This window comes from Aythya ferina, assembly GCF_964211825.1.
Source record: "Aythya ferina genome assembly, chromosome: 18".
Taxonomy (NCBI): domain Eukaryota; kingdom Metazoa; phylum Chordata; class Aves; order Anseriformes; family Anatidae; genus Aythya; species Aythya ferina.
The window spans coordinates 6,973,168-7,000,329 of NC_140317.1; the positions used below are offsets into that span (position 1 = coordinate 6,973,168).

At 35.8% G+C, this 27,162-nt stretch overlaps 1 protein-coding gene across 4 annotated transcripts; it reads right to left on the minus strand.

Moving 5' to 3' along the window:
• Positions 1-252: 252 nt before the first annotated feature.
• On the minus strand, positions 253-27,152 carry RHOT1 (ras homolog family member T1). 4 transcript variants are annotated; one of them, XM_084491926.1, is made up of 21 exons: positions 27,018-27,152; positions 23,091-23,149; positions 20,781-20,862; positions 19,575-19,618; positions 19,043-19,096; positions 18,615-18,667; positions 17,962-18,070; positions 17,289-17,390; positions 15,752-15,850; positions 15,202-15,310; positions 14,141-14,261; positions 13,391-13,475; positions 12,861-13,006; positions 12,171-12,271; positions 11,797-11,927; positions 11,386-11,469; positions 10,585-10,704; positions 10,034-10,236; positions 8,504-8,626; positions 2,853-2,996; positions 253-1,402 (listed from the first exon to the last, which is right to left on the minus strand). In XM_084491926.1, exons 1-21 carry the CDS (start codon positions 27,052-27,054, stop codon positions 1,285-1,287), a joined length of 2,124 nt encoding a protein of 707 aa, XP_084348052.1. In that variant the 5' UTR covers positions 27,055-27,152; the 3' UTR covers positions 253-1,284. The 4 variants fall into 4 exon arrangements, with proteins under 4 accessions (XP_084348052.1, XP_084348053.1, XP_084348055.1 ...); XM_084491927.1 differs by lacking the exon at positions 2,853-2,996; XM_084491928.1 differs by lacking the exons at positions 253-1,402; positions 2,853-2,996 and adding an exon at positions 4,112-5,917.
• Positions 27,153-27,162: the final 10 nt, after the last annotated feature.

Here is a 27,162-nt window from a genome sequence, read left to right on the forward strand (position 1 = left end):
CCCGTCCCGCCGCTCTCCGGGGCTCGCCGAGCTGAGGGAACCGGCCCGGGGCAGGAGGGAGCCGGCCGAGGGCAGCAGCGGCGTCGCGGCCGGCCCCTGGCACCCGCCTGACTCCCGTCAGGTCAGAGCTAGGCAGCAGCCGCGCTCCCCCTGGCGGCCGCGGCCAGCCCCGGTCCTCCCGGCTGCTGTATTGCCATGGAAATACGCACCCTGCGGGGCTTGCTGGGCCTTAAATATGAAGGATACGACAAGCACAGTACACAGTTATTTTATTGAAATACTCGAAAAGGCCAGCAATGGAAAAATAAGTTTGTTATGAGGAAGTAATGTTCGATTTGATCCTTAGAAAAGCTGTGTCTACAGGTAACTCTAGCCAGTTACAGAATGCACTGTGAACCATGCAACTAATATACTACAGCAGAATAGGTACTGTGTACTAGTTCAGTTCTATCTTATACACAGCTTTTAACAGGATTGACACATGTAAGAAATTAAACAGCAGCACTTTTTGAATTATTAACATATATAATATACAAATTTTCTTATCTGATGCATAAGGGTTATAAAACACAATGTAGTGGAAAATGAGTAACTGTTACACACAGCATGTGAAGTTGATCTGGCAGTTTCTGAAGTCTTTGTTTTTCCTTTTAAAAGAAGTTATTAGATGGATAAGCATGTCACTGGTCATACAACGTAGAAAATCATAGGCCAGGACAGCAATTGTGACTTTTTCTTGAAACACATATTACAGTAGGGAAATCTGTTGTTGTTGAAAGAGCAGGTTAGAAAGAAAAACACAAATTCTGCTTGGTGTAGTTTGTAGTCCAAAAAGATTAAGTCACTTCAAATGAAAGTGAAATAAATAAGCAATCCTTGAGGAAGTATGATCCTCGAGTTGAACCTACTCTATCGAAAATGAATTTAAATGAATTTCATCTATACACTAGTATGTCACCATGGTGAAATACCTAAGAACAGTATTTTGAATAACTTCTTGGGGAGCAATGTTGTACTGCTTTAATATGTACAGGTTATTTACAACAAATTCCCTTTTGGCCTCACAAGTTAAGCCATTTTAAACTGGCTAAGATGCAATTCTTTTTTCCACGCATTATGCAATACTGTAGTTAGAGCTATAATTTAAAATAATCTTATGCATGAATTACAAATATTAATAAAGTAACTCTGCATATATAAATAGTTCTAGCAGAATTTAAAGCATTCAGAATGTACATAAAAGTTTATTTTTATTTGGTAGGGCCGGATGTGCTTCTTCTCAGATCATCGTTGCTTTAATAATGCTTTGTACATAGCAAAACCCAAAACTGCAAAGACGGTAGCACCAAAACTTGCTCGGAGCCAAAATGTAGAGCTCTTGAGGTCCGCTTGCGTCACATGCCTAAAATTTAACACACACACACAAAAAAATTATTTTCAGGACAAGAATATCAGGTAACTTGTGCTAAGCTACTCTGCTTTTGGAAATTCATCACTACACTTGTCACAGGCAAGGAGCTTACAGTTCAGCCTTATGAGTACTTAAACAGTCATTTTATTTTTCTTGAAAGCTTAGGACTTGATCTGCAGCCATGATCACATTAGCAGAACCATGGAAGTCAGAGCTCACACAACTGCAGAAGAATGGGAGAGCAGTGTGTCCTCTTTGAGAGTACCAGCAAATGTTCAGAAAATAAAAATAATAAATAGCAAGCAAATTAATAATAATCCATAGTGAGAACAAGTCCATCACAGCAAACAAAACTTTTTTTTTGAGTTTGCATATTTCCACTTTTCCTTGCAAAGTTTTCCAGCCCTACTAAATATCTACTTGTGTTTCTCCACCCCCCAAAAAAAGTTTACTGACAAGTAGCAAGTAATATTTTTCCAAAAGCTAGAATCAAAAGAATAATTTTGTAAATCCCTTTCTTCCCAGTACTGTCACAAGAACAGCAATAGAAACAGTTATCCAATACCAAGCTGAAAGCTAAGAGAAGGTGCTAGTGAAACAGGCAGTGACAATGGCATTAACAGAAAACGAGAAGATAGAACAGTATGAAGTGACTGGATGACATAAGAAGCCACGTTTTGCATGACAGTAGACAGCCAGTGACCCAACTCTCCCAAATACTGCAGAAAGTTTGTGAGCATGCTCAGTTAAACACTGCTAGACATCCTTAAAGTAGTCTCAAGTATGACAGCTTACCATAAAGCAGGAGCTACCATTTAAAACAAGTTATCTTATATGCCATAATTCAAAGCACAAGTTCCTAAATAATAGCAAAGAGTTTGTTTGTTTTTGTTTAAGATAGAACTCATGAAAGAACTTCACTAGCCTACAGATTTTAGCCTGTATTTATCATGATGAGTTACTCAGTGTAAACTGCAGCAGTATTAAATCCAAGGAGCATACAGAGATCCTAAACATACACAGTGCATAAGAAAGTTCAGATAGTGTGAACTGCAGAGATGTCATATACAAGCTGTTTAGTAAAGCAGGAATTGTACTTGCTATCAAAATACACAAAAACAGTTTAGGATATTATTTAGCAGACAGTTGCAAGAGCAATATAAGCCATATAGATAATCAGTGTACTTAATATTGCATGCTGAAGAAAAGGCACAAATTCTTTGGTGTATTAACAGCAAAACACAGCTGCTAGCTAAAAATTCCTAATCTTATTTAACAATATCTTGGTAGGTTATTGAACAGACCAAATTCATGAATTCCTGCAAGCATTAGTTCCGCATCTACTTTTGACAAACCCTCTGCAAACCAGATGTCAAGTGGTTGTTGAGGGTAAGAAAGGGATAAGGCAATGGCAAGATCACCTTAGTTTGGCTGCTGTTACCTGTCTTCAAGTAAACGTGGACCAAGAGATGACTCCATGAAGATGGAATCTTCTACAAAGTTGACGGCGTGCACCTGCTGCATAATACTGCTCTCCTCGTCTGCTAACAGCATGGCACCCAACTCATCTATGTAGGGTCTTAACCTTTTTACACACATGCACAGTTTGCAGTTCATAGCATGGCTCAACAATAATGTTTCAAATATGCTCAAGTAACAAACCCCAAAGAATTTACAATTTTCACCCACCTAACCTCCGATTCTTGTGGAGTTGTTAAAAACTTAGTGGTTGGAAAAAAAACAGAAATAAATGAAGTTTAAGGACAAGGAAAACTGCTTAAGAAACTGAATCTCTTCCTACTCCATCTCCATAACATTAATTTTCGTGTGCCCACAGGATACTGCAATACTCTTGCATCATATGCATGAGCTAGAGTACCTGTGCTAAACACTGGAATGACTTAACACATCAGCTCTAAAATTGACATGATCTCATCATCATTGATAATTCAAATCAATACTGTATTTTATTGTTACTAAAAGCTTTAGCATTCTTTGTATTTTTTTTTTTTTTAAGTAAAACATTATAAAACACTTGTCTTAAAATCTGTGATTTATAACACTTATCTTTGTATGTAAAATGAATTACTTGTATGTGACACGATGTTAATAGGTTACGTGACAAGCCCCATTGGGTGAAGATTTGTATAATTAACAACTCTCAAGATTAATTTGGTTAATTCCAATGCCCAACTATTTGTATAATTTAAATAAGCATCCCTTTAAAAGGGTAAACCATTGTTTAAATTGCAAATGAGTGCTTTTGCATTGCCCTGTAAAGCGCACTCTCATCTACATTTTCTGATTCCTATCTATAATTTGCCTTGTTTTGACTTTTGCACATGTCCATATTCAGTGGTATTCAAGAAACTTGCTTCATCCTTTTAAAAACAATTAATATATTCTCATTCATGATAAAATCCTCTTTTCATGTCTAAAGGGAGAGTAAATTGACTCTGATCTCTTTTCTAGTTACAGATTCTTTCATTTGAAGAAAGAAACTAAACCAAGGCAGGGATTTGTTTTATAACCTCAAAGGAATTAACACAGTTAGTGCCCTCTGAAGATCTCAGTCCAAATATCCAAAGCTCAAAATACTCACTGAAATTCACAACATTATGGATGTTTAATTGCTTTACACCCTTGGAAGAAAATCTACTACTTCTTTCTTAAGTGTTCCTTACGCTGTCCTAAATTCCATTTTTACATCTTTGATCCCTAATACTGTTCAGCTGCTATTAAGAAAAAAAATCTGAATGTTTGTTTCTGGCACAGGTTTTCTGATTTGAAGGTTACTATAATATATAAACTTTGCTCAATACATAACAAAAATTCTACCTTTTCAATAAATAACATTCAAATTTTATTTCAGTGTAGTTGTGTTTATGGAACCAATTTTCACCAGTGGTAGAAATATTACCGTCCTGATAGTAAGAGAGTACCTGAAACTTTCACCAACTCTAAACTAGAAAAATTATTCTCTCCAGTGGAAAAATTGTATACGGATGTGTGCACATATACATACATACACACAAGTAGTTAGGACTCCATAAATGATGGTGTATTTGAAATTCTTATTAGCTTTTAAACTTCTAAAATAGATTGGTGTGCATATTTAAACACATAATTAGTTCTACATATATAAGGTGTCTAGGAATTTTGCCTCTGGCATAAAATTCAGATTTTAATGCACACTTTGGGAAAAAAAGAAGGCAGATTCAATCTGCCCTTCCATAACAGTGAGCCACATAACTTGTCACTTGTTGAATAGTACCTTTGAGATCTGTACAGTCTTTAACAGGCTTTAACAACTCACAAGAAGTTTGCCACGTGTACTTATCAAGAAGTTAACTGAGCATGCCTGTCATGGTTACACACAGAAAACTGCCAAGTTATGGACCAATACTGACACTTTTCCCCATGTCAGAAGAAGAAAAATCCTAAGTCTGGGGAGGTTTAACCTTAACTATTAAAATTGAAAAACAATCCCATATGAACTACAAACACGTTTTAAAAGCACAGTGCAGAGGCCACACTAGTCACATGGTTACTCAAGCCAAAATTATAGGCAAGTTAATGCAGTCAGCCAGCAGCAGGCTGCTCTGACAGATGATAGGTTCTAACAATAAAATACGAGCAACTAAATTCCAAAAACATCACGTAACATGTGCAAGCTGCTGCAGCTTCCTTCAGGCACATTTTCCTAGGATGCAAACCACTCCAGCAGTTAGAAGTTTTCCCCATGCATTAGTTATCTAAAATGTGAAAAGCGCCAAGTGCATGTTATTATCTACAAAACCTAAGAAGAATTTAAAATGCCAGTTCAATATAATCTATTTGGAAAGAAGCTTTGCAAAACTCCACTCGATATGCAGCACTAAGCATTTTGGAGAAGGAGGAATACAGGTGAGAAGAATGTTGTTACACTCTCCTAAAATATTAGGGACACCCAAGTCAAGGGACAGATTTCTGCCATCAGATTGAATAGCACATGATGAAAAATAAAACCTGGACTACATCCTTAGAACTTTCCCTTATAACAGGAAAATTACATGACTGCCTTAACTTTTAATTTCACAGAAGGTTTTCATAGAAAAAAATCTTACAATTCCTGAAACAACCACGTTTTATATGCAAGTAGAATTCACTTACATTTCACGTTATTTAAAAACTTTAGAAGGAAGAAAATGAAATGGTCTGAGAAATCTTCCTCACTGAACAACACAGTTCTCATGCATAACAATCACTTTGAAATGAACTCAGCTGACAAAAGTGTCACTACTATAAAAGCAAAAGGCAGCAAGTGAATGAATTTAAACCAAGAAAACAGAAAAACACACTTAAAATCCATGCTTTATAGTTAGGGAAGAAAATAAAGCCAAAAATCCAAGCTGATAATTAAAGAAAGGGTTAGAACAACATACGCAGAAACCTTGCTTTTAGAAAGAGGTAAAACAATGTAATAAGAAGAGATTAAGTGCCAGCCAGACAAATACAAATGAACACCTAAAGGAAAAAAAAAAAAAGACAAAACACAAATTAAAAATATAAAAATACTGCAGCATAGTAATGAGTCTCATGCATGCATGTACAGTGCTTGGAATGCAGTGCCTTCTTCCTCAAAGAACCAATGAAGTGTGATCCTGGGTAGTTCAAACCAACAATCCTGTTCCATCACAAGTATCCCCAAACTGAACTTCCACATTTGTTGAACTTGCCTGAGAGCCTATAAAACCTCAGGAGAGTCTTTGAAGCTTGTCCACAAAAGAGAAACTAAAGGTAGGCATTATTTTTTCAGCTACATAGAGGCAATGTTCTTCCTTTAAGTACTAAGTGGGGAATATTCTAATGTACTATTATATTGTGCCTTAGTAACACTGTTTAAGCACTACTTGGCAACAAATGGCATAAGAAGGAGTCCAATCTGAAAGATTTCAGTTTACCTACTTTCACTTCTAGAGCTTCAGAATAGGAAGAGATCAGGAGAACACAAACTCTCAAGAAGCCTCCTTTACCTATTAGTTATCCGACTTCTGCCAAACTTTCTGACCCAACGGTAAGCACTTGTAAAAGCAAAATAAGAAATCACATAAAGTAGCTATATCAGAAAATTCTCTTTGATTCCAGTGCTGTTTTTACGCAAAAATCATTAAAATGCTTCTAAGAAGCTAATGTTTCTAAACAAGAGAACTACCTCTACCCTCCTGAGTCTACAATTAGGGGCCAATCTCTGTTGTTTACGGATATCTCAGCTCTAATATTCTTTCCTATGTATACAGTTCTACATTAAGTCCACGTACTGAAGGTGAATAACCTGCAGCAATATGCTCTGAAGAGCTAACTAGGAAGCATGTTGTTGAGAAGAAATTAGCCTACTGGAAACCTGCAACAAACCCCAGCAACTAATTGAACGACTGCAAACAACAATTCTAGGAAACACTTTTTCCTTTCTGTAGGGTCAGTGCAGAAGTCTGCAAGGAATTCTCTTTGCTTTGAATTATGGACTTTACAGACAGCAGTATATTCATATGTTTATTCCACACTGCCTACCGACAAGGTGTGGAAAGACAGCATCCCAGGGCTTGTCAAACAAAGATTTCAACGCCTCCAGTCCTTGACAGTATCTCAGAGGAACTAAGTACAATGCCTAATGCAGGACTCAAAAAAAACACAGGCCCACACAAGAGAGAAACATGTCACAACACTTAATATAGCAATCCATAACCATTCTGAAAAATGGGGATGAGCTCTAGAGGCGGTTTAAGCCTTGATAATGAGGAGTTAAGATTTTTTAGTAGTGACCACCAAATGAAGTATTAGAGTAACAATATGTGAAGAGACTTCTTTTGCAGAGATCTTCGTCTGTGGCGTGACAGCTGGAGAAGAGATGCAGTATGAAGAGTTTCACTCATATTCATGGTATTTTCTTAAACTAATGATTTTTTCCCCCTTCTCTAAATTCTCACTCTGATTAACGCTTGTATCTTGGATTAAAGTTATATTTCACAAAGGTGCTCAAAGGTCAATGGGTACATCAGTAGGCCTCCTATGAATGCATACCTCACATTTAAAGGAAACATCCACTCTTATTTGGAGCATCTACACCTGAAACCAGTAAAAAGTAGTAATATGCACAGACCAAATATATGCAGAATGTGCCAGGATATTCTAACCACGGTCCTCAAATAACTATGTTTATCATAGTCTATGAGCCTATAAAAGGGACAGAACTACTACACTACAAAAATTGTTCGGTTTGAACTCCCATTTGCTGGGTCAAGGTGACAAGTGCTGAGCTGTTAGTGAATCACGTGTCAAAAGCAAGGTGTTTTATAAAAGCAGCCTGCAGTAGACACGAGGCAAGGTATAGGCACTGTTTTCAATGCTGAAAACCAGTTCTCTTTACCCATTGCTTTTTCCAAAATATCTGCAAATGCAAATGGTTAACCGTTTACCACTTCTTACATATTGCATTTTATTCAGAAGAACTGGATGTTAAAAGGTCCAGATTTTTATACAACTTACCCACTTTCTGTGTAAACCAGGCATAATACACACCCAGAAATTCTATCAGTTCCCAAATACCAAACAACAGCAATTATAAGCATGAAATATGTCATACAGTGATGTTAGAGTCAAGCTGTGCCTTTTCCTACATTACTATTTAAATGAAAGTATTTTTTATAATAGATAACTAAGAAGCACTAGCTCTAATCAATGCTAAACAAACCTACATCTCAAGTGAGATCCATTACACAGACTTACATACATTACTTGATATCCATTACCAGTTCCCTGAAAAACAGTCCTAATTCCTCCAATATTTTTGCAATCAAAATGTGCCAGAATTGACCACCAAGTTGGCAATTTTTCAGAGAAATAACTGGACCAAGCTCAAAAGAACCAAAAGTACCTTAAACAGATCAAAGTTTGACAATTTTATGACAGTTATTAAAATAAGTATCTGCCTATTTTGTGAATATGGAATGAAAAATCTGCAGTATAGAAGGTTACCAACTGCTTTTTCAAAAAAAAAAAAAAAAACCTTTATTTTAAAAGCACACCTGGTACCTAGTAAATAAAGTTAAGGACCTGTTAAGAACTGCAGTGAAGAGTTTGTTCTTTACAGATTGCAGCAAGTCTGAGTTGAGGAAGTTCTGACAGATGCAAAATGTACACCTGTTGCAGGCGCACATACAGCGTAACCGGGCATGGCTGCGAAAACACACAGAAGGACAGGAGTTGAAATCTTGCTCATATAATCAGGTGCACATTAGGACTGTGCCACAACCAAGAGAGATTTAGGAATAAAAGGTACATTTGAATGAGTAAGGAGAAGAGGAAAAAAAAAAAAAAACACTGGGGAAGCAAGGGTAAAACTACAGCTGTGCAGAATTTTAGGGTTAGATGTTCTGTATCTTGTACATTTTGGCATTATCACCCATGCGTAGATCTTAATAGCAACGTACAAACATGAATGAAAACATTTGCTGAATTTAAGTTTGAAAGGAAGACATATGAGAATGTCTGAGTATGTCTGCACAGCAATAGATAACACCCCTTTTTCAAAGTAAAGAAAGCCACGTTGTCTACCACTTTCAATGCACGCTTTACAAAGTGACAGTTACCTCTACTTTTCCCACCCTAAAAAACACACATGCTCTAAAAACTAAGGGAGAAGCGGGGATATTGATATGACAAGACATTTGGTCAGCGCTACGCTTTCTGTGGTTTCCAGTATTCCAGCACTACAAAAATAAGTATAAGAGAACAAAAACAAAACAAAAGCTTTACAAATCTAATCCAATAAATTTGGTTTCAAAAGTATATTAAAAAAATCCTAGATTTTGGGTGAAAGTGACATTAGTTCTGTTTAATTTAAAGCAAATGTCAGCTGTCATACTAGACTCCGTCTGTTGCAAGATTTATCTAGTTAATCATATTAAAAGCTCCACCCACCAAAAAAAGAGATGCAAAGTGAGCTTAGCAACAGTGAGATATGCAGTGAAAATGCACGTGAGCTTAAGTATATTGTATCTGAAGTTGAAAAGGTTTTTATACAGAAGTCATATTAAAAAAATGTAAAAGATATCAGATTTGTGGACTGAAGCAAACAATAATAAGCACACCAAAAATAATAACAATTAAAAAAAAAAGCTTCAAGCAGTGCTTTGGGGGAAACTGTTGTTCACAAGAGTGTCATTACTTGTAAACAACTGTAAAGTTGAGCTATTATAAAGAATTACAGTACAACTTATTCACAATTATCTTAAAAATATAAAGATATAAATAGTGAGATATTGAGTGATGCATCCACAACAATGACAGAACAGAACCCTACATATTCATTGGACAGATATACCTAAAAACATAACATGAGCTGGATGAAATAGTGTATTCTTTTAAAAATACGTTACCATGACAGCTGACCTTTTTATATATTGGATTTGTACCAGCTTTCTCAATTTGACATAATTTCAAGTTCTACAAAAGTCATTTATGTCTCTCTCTGTTGCTAAATCTCAGTGAGGTGAGTTCCATCCTCATGGCTAACAATGACAAGCAGTGCTATTGTGCATGATCCATGCAATATGAAAAAAACAGAATGGTTCAAGTACTTACGGATACATTGCCATAGTTGTCAGTTTAACAAAGATATCTTTACTCGGCACATCAACAGTATTACAAGTAAAGGCTTGAGGTGGAGGCATTTTGTGTTTTCTGCAGAATTCGGCAGGAGAAATACTGTATTCCTGTCTGACTTCATGCAAGTCAGACTTTGCAGCTACCACTAAGCATGGTATTCTGCTATCCATGAAGTGTTGCTGCAAATTTAAAGAGGCATATGTTATATCCAACCTCGAACAGCCTAAATATAACTGTTTGCAACAGCATTAAGATATACTAATTGCACTGAAGTCAAGCACTTCTAGAAGCAGAAAATTTTATATATACACAAGTAGACCTTACTTTTGTATTAATATCAAAATGGCATTTTTAATGCATCAGCCATATATAGCCAGCACTCACAAATAAAATGTCTTTTAAGCACTAGAACATGGCGTATGGGACCAATAATTGAAAATGAATACTCATCAGTGAACTTTTTTTTATTTATATACTTTATATATGAGAATACATACATACACACATATATGAAAAAATACACAAACCTTAAAAATCCTGGCACAGTACTCAAAGGACTTAGGGTTACTGACATCATATACCAGGCAGACAGCATCGCATATGGTCTCAGCATCAGTTAAAAATTCAGAGTCACTGACATCATGTAGCTGAAAAAAGAGAAAAAACTTCGCCATTATGCAGTTAAATTTTATAACTTTCTTTTCCTTGCAATTTTTACAGCTCATTGTTACGTATCCTTAGAATTAATGGACTGACAATAGGCAGAATTAATGAAAAAGAAGAGAAATTTACCAATGGAGTCAACATATGTGAGCTGTTAACATCACATCTGCAGGCAATCACAACCTCAGTATAAAAAGTTACATTTCCTTCTAACACAAAGTCTTAGACTCCCACAGAAACTGGCATTCATTCTACAGAGCAGAAGACTCTTGGAAAACAAAGAAATATATCATCATAAGTAAAACTACCGTACAGCAAAGCCTTTGAAGAAAGTATTTCAGCCACCGAAGATTAACTATAGCCATCCCAAACATCCCACCTGACAGATTCTTATATTCTAAATAGGTAAATTGTTTAATGGAGTGGTTTCTTTAAAATTTAGTGAAAGTTTCAAAAATAACAGATCCTGAACATACTCAGTTTAGAGTATTAGCAACATCTTAAAATCAAAAATTATTTCAGCCTGAAAAAACATGGAGGTAGGAGTGGTAGAAGAAACTATGTTTAGGAAGTAGAGACTATTAAAGCAGAAATTCCTTGTATTTGTTTGCAGATTATTTTCTGTAGTTCACTGAACTTTAAGATTAACAATGAGGAAACCTTACCAGCAAGTATTTTTCCTGTCCATACACATAGACTGTATTAATGGCATAGTAAGATTTGTGTTCTGCACGTATTTGCCTCTGCCTCTGAAAATGCAGAATTTCAGGTTAGATCACAGCAACTTTCACCTTCAGTTAGATTTGAATAATTGTTTTACTCCATTTATTAATGAATGAATAATGAAATGTAATGAAAAAATTACAGTAATCTGTGGTTTATTTTGCAAGTACACGCATAGCTGTAATCCAAGATACACAAATTATGCATGCAGTATCAATTTGTCTATTTGCTAATCTTAAAAAAAAAAAATCTATAATTTCCAAATTCAGTAATAAACAGTAAAACTCTTGTCAACTGGGTTTTGTTGTGTAAAATTAACAGTTATGTGTGAATATAAGCAAAGGGTTCCTTACTATTAGATTTCTTCCAAGAAGAGCCTGAAGAACTCCACTTTTCCCACAGCCCTTCATTCCAATAACATTGCATCGGAAAACATTTCTCTGAGTCTGTTTTTTCTGAAGGTCTATCTTTTTGTCTCTTGTTACTTTTGAGAAAATACAAATATTTTTCACAAAATGCACGTGTGGATGTACATGAAAACATTTAATATAAAAGGACAAGTAGCTTATAATGCACACAAAATATCAAAAATATCAAAACAAAAGATTGTCTTGAGCAGAAAGTAAAAGAGAATGAGGTGAAAAAAGGACATTTAAGCAATGTAGTCTTAAGCAGATATTTAAGTTTAAACTCTTAAAGCATAACAAATCAATTTATTTTTAATTACCTGTAATTGCTGATGCTTGAGATTCCTGTTCTGCAAGTATCGAGTAGCCTAAATAACCCAGGTACTCCAGGCAACGCTGTACATCTAAATATGTGGTCAGTCTAGTAGAGGGGGCAAAAGGAGTTACTGAATTGTTAGCATCTGTAATACCAATTCTCTGCAGTACTGAAACATTTTTTTCCGCCTGTCTCCAGACTGACATGATAGTAATAGTCTCAATACTATGCAGTACTGAAGGACACAGGACTCTAGAGGTAAACAGTGGTTAACAAGCGAAACTCTATGAAAGCAGTACTTCCTGCTGCCCATGAACTTAGATCACATTTTTTTCCCTCAGAATAACCTCCTCATTCTCTATGTCTTCAATAGGAAAAAACCCTTATTACCAAACAGTATTATTCTTCACAACTTTAACAACTATTATTCTTAACTCTAAAAGAGAACAATGAAACAGTCAAAATATTTTCCTGTTGTTTTGACAAGTTTCAGAGACATATACAAATTTTGGTCAAATCCTGAACACATAACAGTTATCTGAAATTTAGGCCTCTGGATAGTTATAAGAACTTCACTGCTTAGGTCAATTTTCAACTATTAAAATTCCACTGTTACTATCACATTTTCAAGAGGAATCTACACATTAGCATACGCAAAGTTCTCATATACCATAATTCAATGCAACACACTTACGTCCACTGAGAGAGAAACCCTTGGTATGTAATCCACCCTCTTTCATTTGTACAAACAGTGTTGTTAACATCAGGCCCCCATGGCATATAAGGGAAGACTTTGAACAGATCTTTCAATTCATCAGGAGACAAAGCACAATCTCTATCCTAAAAACAAGCATATGGTATTAGACATAAAGAGCACTTAATTCATATCTATTCTAAATTGGTACTTTTTGTCTGTACACTTGAAAAATTCAAGAAACTGGCTATAAAAAAAAAAAACAGAACTTGCTTTCTTTTGACATTTTTAAACAAGACTAAATATATAGGCTACTTAAGAGACTTTGGTAGTACAACTATATTTGCATTTTCTCCATGTAGACAGAAATACCTTATAAACAACAGACCAGTTTTGACCATGTCTTACGCCATAGCCAGTTTCTGAATGAAATGGCAATAACCAAGACACACTTTCTGATAACAAAATTGCTTGCAAACTAAGGCTCTTAAATATAAGGACGGACACACACACTCAAATTAAACGCTTACCAAATCATGCTTATCAAAAATGCTTTGAAGAAACAAGTATGCATGATGGTTTAATTCTGTTGTGCAGTCTGGAGGAATTTTTAGCCTATTTATTGAAAACAAACACAAACAAGAACTGTTAAGTGAGTTTAAAAAATGCAGAATGTTTTAATTCAAAATAAAGAATTTTAGAATTACAACATTTGGTATTTAACCTTTGCGTATAGTTTTAACAATTTCTTTAAAGAGATCAAAGTACATACTTTTTATTAGGAATTCTAAAATTATGAGTGACTGTCTTTATATCACATGATATTTAGTCATCAGGGTTGTGTTTTGTTTTAAGGAAAAGTATGTAGTTACACTTTTCAGGAAAAGCCAGAGAATTACTTGATCTCTCATCTTTTACTTTGGGAATTTTCAAAGGCTCTCCAGTGCCAGAAAAATCCTAACAAGCCTTTTCTGATTTGGTGCCACATACAATAAAGCACCTGCTCAGATCCATGTTGTAGTCTTGTATTATGAGTCTCTTTAGCCATGTCTTTCTTAAAAAAAGAGAGAGAGCAATGCGTGATCTGGCACAATGAGACAAGAGTGCTTCCATTGTAATTTTCAGTCACATGAAGATTTTGGCTGATAGGTTGTAAAGTAAGGCAGATAATTTATATAACAATAAGCTTTAAATAAACACTTTACAGTAAACCTTCCCTCCTGTCGCTAAAGCAGCAAAAATTAAATACGTGTAAGAAAGCTCAAACAAATGATACATACGGAGGAAACAAGTACTCTGGTGTAAGCTCTAAGTCATCATCGTATCCAAAGCGACGTAAAACAGTCCAAGTTGTTTCATGCCTTCCTCGCTGAATGAAAAGTGTGTGTAGAAAAAGAAAACCTAAAATCAAATGATAAAATCTTAAGGCCCTGAACGACTTTATCTGCTCTAAGTATTTTTATTAGAATCAGCATCAGACTGAAAACAAGAAATACTTGGATTTTAAACCACTTGTGTGACGTTACAGAATAATCTACCTAGATGGAGGGTTCAGAAATCATGTTATTTGTAAAAGTGTCCTTCAAATAACTGTTTCCTTAAAACAACCCACATGTTTTTGTCGTTGTTTGCTTCTGCCAATACCAGCACTTTAGAAGAACTTAGATGTATAAAAATAAGGACAACAATATTTTCAACAACTCAAAACAGGAAGCAAAACACTTAAAAAGAAGCCTGGAGAGCAATCTCATGGAAGACTGCCTTTAATTTTCCTATACCAAAATAGGTGAGTAGGATTTTGGTTTAGCACTTTCCAAGCTTAACGAACACTGAGATTTCACTGCTTAGTAAGGCTATGCCTTAGGATTCCCACATTTTACAGTTTCTCACTAGTCCTATTACATATGTAAGCTTCACAAGTAAAGCAGTTACACTGATACTCAGAAAACACTTTTTCTCCTTTCACTTTTGCCATATGCTCTGAGCAAATCTGTAAAATACAGCGTTAAAACGATGTCAGAAACAACACCTCTCTGTCAAGTGTTGCAACCAGTACGCCTGGAGAGGAGCTACAAAATTATCTAGGATAGAAGCTCTTGAATCACTGTACTTATTTTGGATATATGATTTCCAAACTTCTGCAACCATGAGTAAGAGACCTTATTTTATCCACCCCCATTCTTCCTGACTTTAATCATTCCTTAATACCATACTGACACTACATCAAGCTCTTGTCTAAAAGAATCAAGGTAGAGATCATATTCCCAAAGACTTGCTTCTTTACATAAAAACCATTATCAACTTTATAACACACATCTGTTAGGAGTTAAATACAGCTTACCTTTTAATGTTAATCCATTATCAGCAACTCCATCACTCAAGTTTTTCCTAACTACATTCTTTACATCTTCCAAAGCTTGAGGTGCCAATGGTGTATTAAAACAAATTCTCTAACAAAAAATCAAAAAAGCATGTTAGGACCACTAGCTACTAAGCCAAACAAATGTCATGTCCTGTATAAAATGCAGCCTTGAAGGTTCTGATAAACTAGTAAAGGACAATCTAATTTCTTACTGGAAATGAAGGCATAGAAACATTTTAGATTTTGATTTTAAAAACAAGCACTGGGGCTTGTACGTTTAAATAGTTGTTTTTTTTTTTTTCCATTTTGCTCTTGAACTAAAATTTGAACTGTGGTTAGAAATAAAATTAACGCTTTTTGTTTTTATATATCTGCTCTTTTAGGCTGGACATAATATTAAGACTTAATATTTAGGCCCAATTCCCTCCTGATTCACTTTACTACAATCCCTTGTAAAACAAATACTTTTTCTAACATTATAGGAGTTTAATCATTAAACATAGTGAAAAGGGAAGCAAAACAGAGTTACCTGAAAGAAGTTGAGCTCTGCATCATTGAGAGTCCCGTCATTATCCTGATCAGAAATTCTAAAAATGCGAGTGAGTGCTTTAATACAGGCAGGTTTCATCTAAAGAATAAAACAAAGTTCAGTATCTTTCTAGGCTTGAACATAAAAAGATTACACTGAATTACATAAGGCAGTTCGATCGCATTTAATCAAATACTAGCCTTCATTCTACGTTTTCAGAATTGAGACATCCACACACAAAAGCACAAAAATATAAGAGAAACAAATCCTGACCTAGCAAATTTAAATGCATAAATTTAAAACACTTATTTCACAATAAGTGTATTTCTATTCAATTATTACAAGAGCCTCAATCTCTTCACAAGCTGAAGGTGGCAATTCTTGACTATTAATAAAAATAATTAAAAAAAAAAAATCAGTTCACTAAGTTCTTATTGCTACAGAATGCTTTAAAAATAACGGAATGTTTTGTTTTACTTTTTTTCCACTCCAAAAATTTTTTGGTGGAAAAAAAGGCCTGGCTATCCCAGTGCCTTGCAAAGCTCTAGAACTACAGTCAACTCTTTCTAAACAAGCATGCTATCTATATTCACCATTTTAGCTATGGCTTCAGAAGGTTTTAAACACCAAAGAGTGAAAAATCTTCCCAGGGCTCATTCATCTACAAGGCAAAGCACTGATCATATGGACTACCACTACGACAAAAGAATTGCTGGGATACCTTCCAAGTGAAGGAAAACAGACAGTGGTAATTCTCTCCCAACAACTAGAGTGGTGATGGACTCTTCTCTTCATAGAGGTCACAGAGATTGGTTTTGAAAAACCAAAAATATTTCAGCACAACAATTATATCACAACACTACTAACACAAAGATGATTCTGATGAAAGAAATCAAAATAGAGTTATTCTCTCATTCCCTATTTAACAAAGTGTTTATGATCAAGACTTTTCTACTGCCCAATAATGCAAGGGAGGGAATAAGGTTCTAGATTTTTATTTAGTAGCCCATAAAAAAATACATATTTTCAAGCTATTATCTTCCATGATATGATGAGCTAACTACCTACAATATTTTAAAAAGTCACATTACATGTTTTTGATCCCTTTTTCCAAAGCCTCACAAGATGCTCAGAAAAGTTCTTTCCCTTAAATCAGGATAAGTCTGGAGTAAATTCCCTGAAATAAATGGAGTTACTGTGAAATGTGTACCTAAAGGACAACGGAATTGAACACATGATTTTTTTCATATTACTGTTGACTTAATGCCATTACCAAAGCTTCTCATTTTACCTAGCAATTTATTTGGGAAATAAAAAACTGTCTTAATTGTTTTGAATAAAGAAGGAAGACAGATGGGATTAACACAACACGAAACAGTAACCAGGGTCTGGAACCTAATGCGTGACAACTGTGGGAGGGCAGGTGAAAGGTAACAGAAGAAAATAAGAATTGCAAAATCTTCTGAAAAGGAAAGAGCAATCAAGCAATTACCTTTTTCCCCCCAAAAAATTGTTTTTTAAATCTATGTATAAATACCTCTTTCTCCTCTGGGCAATAAAGAGGACCTGTAGGATGCAGAACAGCTTTCTGCGCGTAATAGAATAGCTCAGATATATTCTTCAAGTTTTTGGCTGAACACTGAAAGAGAAATTCTTACACTTATTTTCTTGTTTCTTAACTATTCAGTGATTTATTCTGAAATCTAAACAAAGAGTCAAGCTTTTAAAGTTCTAGCCCCATCTTGTGGGTACACTGCTGTTTTGGAAAAAAGTCACCTAGCCCCCATATGTGTTCAATAATTAATAAAGGAGGTCTCACTCAAATTTGCTGTCATACCAATAAGAAAGCTGTATCTGCTTAAAAAGACATATCCAAACTGATCCGTTCTATTTAGTACTTTGCAGACATTTTTTTAGTTTAACATTAACCAGACATGCAAAGCTAACCATTAACATTTTGCTAAAAAGCAAAGATTTGAGGAGGCTCTAAATATTAGAAGTCTTCCAGCAACATTTCATTATACAATAGTGTATTCTTCTCTAAAGAATATACAAACTCATCATGTTAATGACCATTCTATTTGAAATAATTACATATTTTGAACAACAAAAAAGTCAGTATTTCTATGTTTCTATTTAAAATTTGCCATAAAAGTGCTTGGCGAGAATGTATTTTTTGGTACTCATTCTAATGTCAGAAAGTTACTCACCTCTACACATGTTTCTATCTCTGTATATTGATTCATAATGGGAAGAATAGTTTCCATACTGCTGTATTCCACTAGATCAGACTTGTTTCCAACTAATATAAGAGGCAGCCTAAAAACAAACAAACAAACAAAAAAGTTAAGAGCTTTAAAAACAAGAGGGATTGAAAGATCTATTTTACTTTTACAGCAGAAGCCATTATATTATTTTCATGCTGTAATTAAATATCACTGTCAGCCAGTAGGCAAAAATAAGATGACAGCAGTTTTGAGTAACTAATTTAAGATACATTTAGATAGAAATATACTGCCTGCTGTTACTTCAGAAACACACTATTAATCACAAGAGTAAATAATCATTTAATTATTACACAAAACCAGCCTCAGTAGAAAAACTTTAAAGACCATGTAGTTAAAACTGGTTATATCACCACAAATATAAAAACACCTGGTAAAAGCTGGCTATTAAATTCAAAATAAACAGCTTTGCTGGAACATACAACAGACCTATATACTTTAAACATCTTGTTGCTTGAACTTCTTATATAAACTTTAAGTTTAGAGTTTGATTTTCTTAAACAATTAACATCCTCAACACTGTCCACTGACACCCATTGATGCGCAGCCTAATTCACACTTCTCATCTATTTATGCACCTGCTATCTTTATCTGTCCTTTCATTGATGAGAGGAATCCATCGACTTGTTACCTAAAGTGGGGTTAAAAAAACAAAAACAGGATAAATACAGTTTCAAATTTAATATGAGTCTGAACTGTACACAAGCTTGACTACAACTGCTACTTTTCCAAGAAGTCACATATTTACCCACAAAAGTATAAAAGAAATAAAAACTGGAGTTGATTAATAAGCAACTCCTAACATCACTGAAAAGGACAGAAAACCCAAATGTCGAAATTGACCAGAAGACAGATAATGCACAGATACATTTTAACAACTTGACCTTAAACACTATCCTATGCCTTTTAAACATCTAACAGGTTTCACAATGACAAACATTAGTACTTATTTCAATTGTTAGTATATTATTTCAAGCAATAATTAGATAAAAATACATTAACATACCTTATCGATAGAATTCTTGTTGTTAACAGCATATACTATACAAATCACATTTGCCTGAAATAAAAAGGAAAGACACTGAATCCCACTGTTCAGTCTCTAGAGCAACAGATACAATTAGGAACCCAATATAACATTGAAGAGAAAGAACAGTTCTAGCATTAGTCAAAAGCCATATATCTGACTCACTTAAGCAATTTGTAGCCTGAAAGAACAGTTTAAAACTTTTTTCTTTAAACAACAACAAGTGAATCCTTGGACTACTGATTAAAATATATTTGGGTTCTGTCCTTTTGCTTGGAAGGACAAAGCTTACGCTCAGTTCACCAAAGCAGTGCTAGTACCCAATTTTCTTATTTAGAGCAAGGTTTACTACAGCAAAGGGCACAAAACAGAACTAAATGAAATGCTAAGCAAGAAACAGCATGAGACCTTTTTTCTACAATTCAAACTAAAGCCCATCTAAAGCAGAAAAATTAAAAGGAAAAGTTTCTCCATAAGCAGAAACAATCTTCTAGTAAGCATTAATACTCACCTGTGATATTTCATGATAAAGCTGCTCATCACTTTGCTCTGCTTCTGCATTCAACAGAACAAGCCAATCATTAATACTACACGTTTTTCTGAAGAAACTGAAAGCCTTAAGAAACTGAACTAAGATATTTCACAAAGCTTGTAAGACAGCCTTGTGAAAGATCTTGTTATTTAAATGGCTTTTTATAAAATGCACTAAAAAGTGGTTCTACTATAACTACAGTGAAAATGATTCATTAATTCACAAAACAGAAATAGTCTGTTGCTTATAGCTTTTTCAGCAGATATTCTAAAAAAGCAATAATTATGTTTGTAGATGGGTTCTCTCTGGAATGAGTTACAGTTTGCATCCCCTATATTTATCAACAGCCCATTCCTAGGACAGTAAGCAGCACCATCTGTTCTATAATGTAAACTTCTACCACAAAATATATCTGAATCTATGAAATATTTGATCCGATAGAAAAGAAACTCGCTCCAGAAACTTAAGCCTAAGTCTCATAAAAAAAAAAAAAAAGCATTATTTGTTTGTTCCAAATAAGGAACACACTGAAGATATTACCTCAACAATGTTGGGAGACAGATGACAGGAAGGAATCTGCTAATGTGACCTAATCCTTGGCTCTCATTACGCATGGAATAAGGACTTTTCTCTAGCTGTGCAACACCTGCATATGTTTGTGACAGCATAACTTGATACTAAGTCTATTTAGTACATCTATTTGGTAAGATCAAAGAGATTGCATTGTATCAAAACCCAAAAATACAAAGCATGAAACTGACACAAAATGATAAAATGTCCAAACTCAAAAATTTTATAAGACAGAATTTAAGGTATGTAAAGTCTCTTCCATGTTAGTAATTTTTTCCCTGAAAAATACTAAACAGTTTTGAATGCCATGAAAGTACCTACCTGCGTCTGAACCTGTAAATACCTCTGTCACACTAAGAACACTAACTTCACGGGAATATCACTAACAGTAGCCTTCATGGTAGTACCAACAGCAGATACTGTTAGGCTTTGAATTAGGAGGATCAGCCATCATCATCCGATTTAGTTTTATCCAATGAATTGTTACTTTAATCTAGTCTTTTCCTACATGTAGCTTTGGTCCCATATCAATGTGACAGTTGAAGAGGCTACTGAAGTAGATAAACAATTCCATACCAAATCAGTCAAACAGCAGCTATACTGCATAGTCCTTACCTGAATAATCCACTATGTGGGTTGGCACTCTTTCAGGGGTGACATCAGCTGGAATGGTGATTTCTTCAGCACGTGGTGGAACCTTGAGTTGTAGGAACAGCAAGAAAAAGCCTTTAAAAGATGATGGCTGAAAATCCAGCTGTCCAGAAAAGCGCCGTACTACTGCATTTCTGCCAATTAGTTAGCTTTAAATAGGCTAGCTTATTTCTACTTCAAGCTTTTTTTTTTTTTAAAACGATGTTCTGAAAGTCACTGCTACTTTCTTGTTCTTTAATAGTCTGCTTACTGAACAAGGACTTTTCTCCTGCTTTGCAAGGAAGTAATGTTTTTAAGGGATTCAATGAATGGTTCAGTAAAACTCAAATCCACTATATCCAAATACCTTCAAAGAACTATTATAGTATTGAAAACTATAAACAAAATCTGAATTGCAAATTATTTTAAATAAAATCATATAAATAAAAGTTTTGCATTCAGCAGGGTTACCACATTCAACCAATTACTAGAAAGGGCTCCATATTCTTTAGCAGGAGAGTAACATCAGAGTTAGCATGCCATTACAGACAAATTAAATACTGTTTAATTTATGTTTGTTTTCATTTTTGCACAAGATATCCTGACCCTACTACCATTGAAATCAGTACATGAACAACCACTGCTAACAGTGCGTGAGTTGGTAACCATTAAAAAAAAAAAAAAAAGGCAAACACAACAGACAAAATATAAGTCTCAATTTTTAAGTGATCATAACCTGGGAACCTCCTTCCTTCTAACAAAGTATTAAATGTTTAATTTAAATAAGCCTGCAAAGCAAAACATTATAGTAATAAAAACTATGTTCTGCAAAATACAGTAGGTTAGCTATGGTTGCTGGCCTTTTTGCAGAGAACACTAATCCACATTCAGGAAGAATCAACTTAATTTTAATGAAAATTTTCTGCACAGCTATTTATTGTCTTTTTTATTTTTGAAAGGGGTGGGGGCGAAGAGGAAAGAGAGGGGGAAAAATGTGGAAAAAAGAAAAAGGGGAAAGCCAATCACCTGAAGAATGGCCCTTTGTAAAACTTCAGCCTCTATTCTATCCTCATCAAGAGTGATGACTGAATATACCAAGTACATTAAACAGTATTCCAAAGTTTGAAATGTTTGCAACACAGATCTATACAGCTCTTATCTGTGTGATGGATGGGCAAGAACTGTACACGTCTCTTTCTGAAGTTTATTTAGGATGCAGGGGTTTTTTTTAAACTTATTTCTGTAAATTCATGCAGATTTTGTGTTATATATAAAATAATGTTTTTCTTCCAAGATGAGTTTAGAAAAATATACTATGCTATACAGAAGGAAGAAGCTGAGAAGTGAATAGAAGGCTAGAATTCATTAAATGCATTGACAAACAACCTGTCAGAGAATTGGGCCCTGAATATTTTAAGAACAAACGGAAACTAGAGCTCCTCTTTACCTGTAAGCTTGGGAACCAAATTCAATTATGCTAACAATCTGATCTTGACTCATGAACTGTGGTAACCTACCAATTTGCATTAAGCACAACGCAGTGTAGTTTCAAAGAGCAGAAGCACATGATGCCTATTTTAAGACTTGTGATCAGAAGAAATAAACTTGAATGTTTATATGTAAAAAGCTCAGCTATTCGCAGCCTTTGCAGTTCTTTTCATAGTATTGAGAGAACTATGAGCTGATTTTTTAAAGGAATAAAACGTGAAAGTAGCTTTACGTTTATTCTGGTAGAAAGCAGTAAGAGTTTTCTTTTTTTTTTTTTTTTTTTCCTGTCGTTGTTTTACCAAAACAACAACACGGCCAGGAAAATAGTATTCAAAAACAGAAATAAATGCAATGTCTTGCTTAGCTACAAAAAGTGGCTAAATACAAGTTATACAACACAACTTATTGATACCTCATTCTCATTCATTTTTTAATTCACTTGCTCTTTAAATAAAACAGTACTTCAACAAACAAACCCAGCACCTTCCCATTTATGAGTCTCTAATGTTGAAACTGCTGCCAGTTACGACCAAATTCAAAAACTTAAGAAAACTAACATTACTCAGGTATATGTAAAAGTCATGTGAAAAACAAGATAGGAACTTGGATAAAACTGAAATTCCTAATCTTTACACAAACTAACCTAAATCACTTTCCGGAAGTCACTGTTGCAGTTTTAGACTTTATTTATTATTGTAAATAGGAAGCATTATTTTAAAGCAGAGCCTAACAACTTGCTCTCTGAAAAAAAAATATTATACAACAGGAAAGAAATAATATTAAAGAAAACAAATAAGGATGTTCTACCTCTTCTGGAAATTCTTCACTGACAAGAGACATGATTAGTGATGTCTTCCCAACTCTGGCTACAAAAGAATTAAAAACAGAGATTAGATAATTTGGATATGTTACACTTAATAGTTGCATCCCATCTTAAAAGGGGAAGTATTTTAAAAACGTTTTCCAACTGGTCATGCTAAAGGCTTTTTATATGCTGTTTAAGTATTGATGACAGTAGTTCTCTCCAAATTCTTTTACAGTAAAAGATTTGTTTCCATTTCATATTTCTACATTGTCCAGAAGGGAATCACATCCTACTCTGTCGTATGCAAAAGAATTAGCAGGTCTTAACCTTAATATAGAATATTTAAAGAAAAAATATCAAAAACAAACTAGAAATGCATAAATACAGCTCAACAACTGGAAACTAAGGAAGCACACAGAAAGGTATTTAGGAATTACATATTTTTATAGTATTCTTGTTACAATGATTATGCTTCAAACTACCGAGGATAAGAGCTGAACAAGAAGACGTGGCACTATCATCAGTGGACGAAATCTCCACAAACTAGCTGGACTACTTTGAAATTGCAAGAGCATAATCTCCTTGATGCAAATTCTGTCCCTCACAAAAAAAAAAAAAAAAAAAAAAAAAAAGTAAAAAGAGAACAAAACAATACACAGACGTATTCTAATGCCATGGTTTTCTTAATTTAAATAGGAAAAAAATCACCTCTCCTCCAATATTCAATTAAATTTAATCATACAATTCAGTTCACCTATGAAGTCATGACTGCTGATAATGCAGTTGGATTTCTTAGGTTTGCGAATCTTTAACGTGATCATTTAAAATTAAGAGTTAATGACTTTTCTTGGGGTTCCCCCCTTCCTGAAAGCCTTCACCTGTCAACTTTCTGTTCTTTTGAAAGCCTAGAAAGACTATTAGAGTTTTATTTTTGACACCTTTCTACAGAAACAATAATTGTAGATTCAAGTACTATCTGGCATTGTATAGTTTTGACAGCCCACCATTTACCAAAATCATTTCATCCTGGACACAGAGCATCTTTGCTGGCATAAGTGGTTTGCCAACTAAGATGTTGCTTGCAATCAGTCAGAGCCTGTATCACTGTGCCTACTGAAAACACTATAAAAATTTCTTCTATTCACAGAAGCTATTTTGCTGACATTACTGTAATTTACACTTGCCTATTTAATTGTATGCAAGTCTGAATATGGAAGGAAGAAACAAAATTGTAAGACCAATTTGTTTTCATGCAGAAAATGGCGTTACTAAGCTGATGATCCAGTCAAAGTACCATCAACTTGTCCAAGTCTATTTTTAGTAATAGTAACAAAGGGCCTTTGGACATCCAGAAATAAAAGTTTCTCTTCAATGTAGAAAGTTAAAGAGTGGTTATTACAAAACTATGAAAAGCAAGGGAAAAGTAACCCTGGGTAGGAAGACCTTTGCCTTCCTTAGGGAGAATAGACACATATTTTCTTCAGTGGCGTTAACTGGACAGCAGTAAGAAGCAAGTTTTTTACCAGCAGTATGGTTGTGTTCTCATCAAGGATGCTCAAACAAGTTAAAACAGGAATTTACACTACCAGGCGTCCTCCTGCACAAGCTACTTTTTAATATTCTTCATCCTGACAGAATGAGAACTTAAAAGCTCTCCTGTTTCCTTAGATAAATACCTTCCTGATACGTAAGAGAAGTTACCTAATAACTACACAAAATTCTGGAGCATATTTTGCATCTGACCAAGTCAGCTTTCATCTGAAGTGGTGCAAAGCATGTTGGCTTTGCAAACATAAAAAATCATTTTATTAATTTAACAGGACTGAAAATAGAAGGTTATGAATTGCTGGTTAGGACAGAAACCCTGAGTATAAGCTTCTGATAAAGTGGTCTAGAGGTGCTTCTGTATAGATACATAGGTTCAGGTGGAGAGATTTGGTTTATTTTGCTTGAATCTAGGTCAGCCATTTGTCTTTCCAATTCTGTTTATAGCCTTAGAAGTAACAACACTGGCTGACTAGGATGAGGAAAACAGCACAGCGTTTTGTGATGATTAACCGGTCTTCTCTTTTTCCTCACATATGGAAGCCTTTTAGATCATACTGTTTAAAAGTAACACGCTGAATGTATTCTGAAAATTATCAGCTATTAAAAATTTATGCTTGCACCCTGGGTACTAGGACTAAAACAACCTTAAATCTAAAATGTAGACCACTTGGGATGAAAAAAGCTGTTTTGGAACAGCGTGACAACAAAAGGTCTTGCCATGATATTTCAGAGTCTGAACCTGCCAGACTGCTCCTATCATCCAGCAAGTTATTGCATGGTCCAGATTATTTATTTATTGGCCTAAAACAGCAAGTTAAATACAAAAGTCAGGCATACAAAACAGCACCAATAATATAACTGGTTTTACAAATTGGAAAAACCTGTCCATGTCTCCCTTCTGTCCTTACAAATTTTTAAAAATAAAGATGCTCACAATCTCTGATGTTGCTATTAGTTAAGAGAACCGTACCCCTGAAATTTTCAGTTGGACACACTGCGATCCCAGTTGCCAAAACCTGAGCACCTGCTCCACCTGTACTTCGCCACCCTACAGAACCAGTTCAGAACACCCCAGTGTGACCTCGGAACACCCTTCTTCTTGAAGAGGTTTGTTTATTTTTTTTTCATGAGTAACATCCTGAGAAAATTCTGTTACTATGGTGCAACCAGTTGAGTACTGGGGGCCTACTTTGAATAGGAAAATGGAAATTAATCGCTTTTAATTTCAGATCATTCCCTTCTTAAACACACATTCTGCAGCTAAAGCATGCAGCTAACACTTTAAAAATTCTTAATTCAAATGATTTTATACAAGTTCTTCTTCCCATTTACCACAATTATATATATAAAAAAAAAATCCAGCACAACAGGTATAAGCAGAAGGCCAACTAATTTTAAATTAAGCAATAAAGGCTCAGTCCAATTTTAAACAGCATGTTCTGTGAGTTAGCTTCAGCCTGGCAAGTGTAAGTCTAAAATCTGTAGCCTCAACTCATTGCCCAAGAAAGCAAAGGCAGATTAGGTATTTGTGCTCTGAAGAGGAATGCAGCTGTGTGTTCTACATGCACAAACGCATTTCTAAATAAAACAAGTCTTGTGAAGCTAGAAAAATAAAACTTCAACGAGTTAAATCTTCCTGTTTAGCATTATCTCCCTAGAGATTCCTCTCTAAAGCCACAGAGGATCTTTCTAGGCAGTGCAGACAGAGCCAGCCGAACGCTACAAAATAACTGCACAAACTATACTATAAATATATATGAGGCATTCAGTTCTCAGGAAAGCTTTGTCAGGAGCACTTTGCTCCTCGTATAATTAGGTAGTTTTACAAGCAACAGTCAGCGATTACTTTGTGCTCCTTTCTTGTGAGGAACTTGAGAGCACTTCACAAGCTAACAACACAGAACCGCCTTGTTGCTGCTTCCATCAGCAAGGGGCTGCGCCTTTGAAAGCCTAACCGCCGATTTGGGTACCCAGATGTGAACTTAAGGACACAGCTCTGGAAACAAATGAAAAAGCGCAGCCCCACGCTCCCTCAGGCGGTACGCGGCGCTTACCCAAGGTCACACAAGTTAACGGCAGGAGCCGGGCTCGGCACTCTCGGGCCCCTCACGGCCCCCTCCCAGCCCCCGGCCCCCTGCCCCCGCCGCCCCCCGGAGCCCCTCTCCCCCAGGAGCGCTCTCTCCCTCCGCGGACAGACGCGTTTGGTGCCACCCCCGGGCCCAAACCCCCCAGCCCGGTGCCCTCCGGGGCCGCCCCCCGCCAGCCCCGCAGCCCCACGCCCGTCGCCCTCAGCGGGGCAGAGCGGGAGGCTCCGGGGCCCGCGCAGGGCCGGGGCTCCCCTGCCGGGCGGAGGAGGCCGTGCCGGGCCCTCCCGCACTCACGTTCTCCCACCAGCAGGATCCTCACGTCTTTCTTCATGACCCCGCTCGCTGCCCGCAGCCGCGGGGCGGCTCACATCGGGCTGGGCCGGAGGGAAGCGGCGCGGCTGCGGCCCGGGAGCCCCTCACGGCGCCGGCCCCTCACGCC

What these genes read in the sequence shown, in the direction of transcription:
- RHOT1 (XM_084491926.1), bottom strand. Translation starts at nt 27,054, where the DNA reads ATGAAGAAAGACGTGAGGATCCTGCTGGTGGGAGAAC. An exon ending in ACAAGAATTCTATCGATAAG is followed by an intron (nt 18,668 to 19,042) that starts GTATGTTAATGT and finishes ACCCCACTTTAG; the next exon opens with GTAACAAGTCGATGGATTCC. An exon ending in AGGACAGATAAAGATAGCAG is followed by an intron (nt 18,071 to 18,614) that starts GTGCATAAATAG and finishes GTTTGTTTTTAG; the next exon opens with GCTGCCTCTTATATTAGTTG.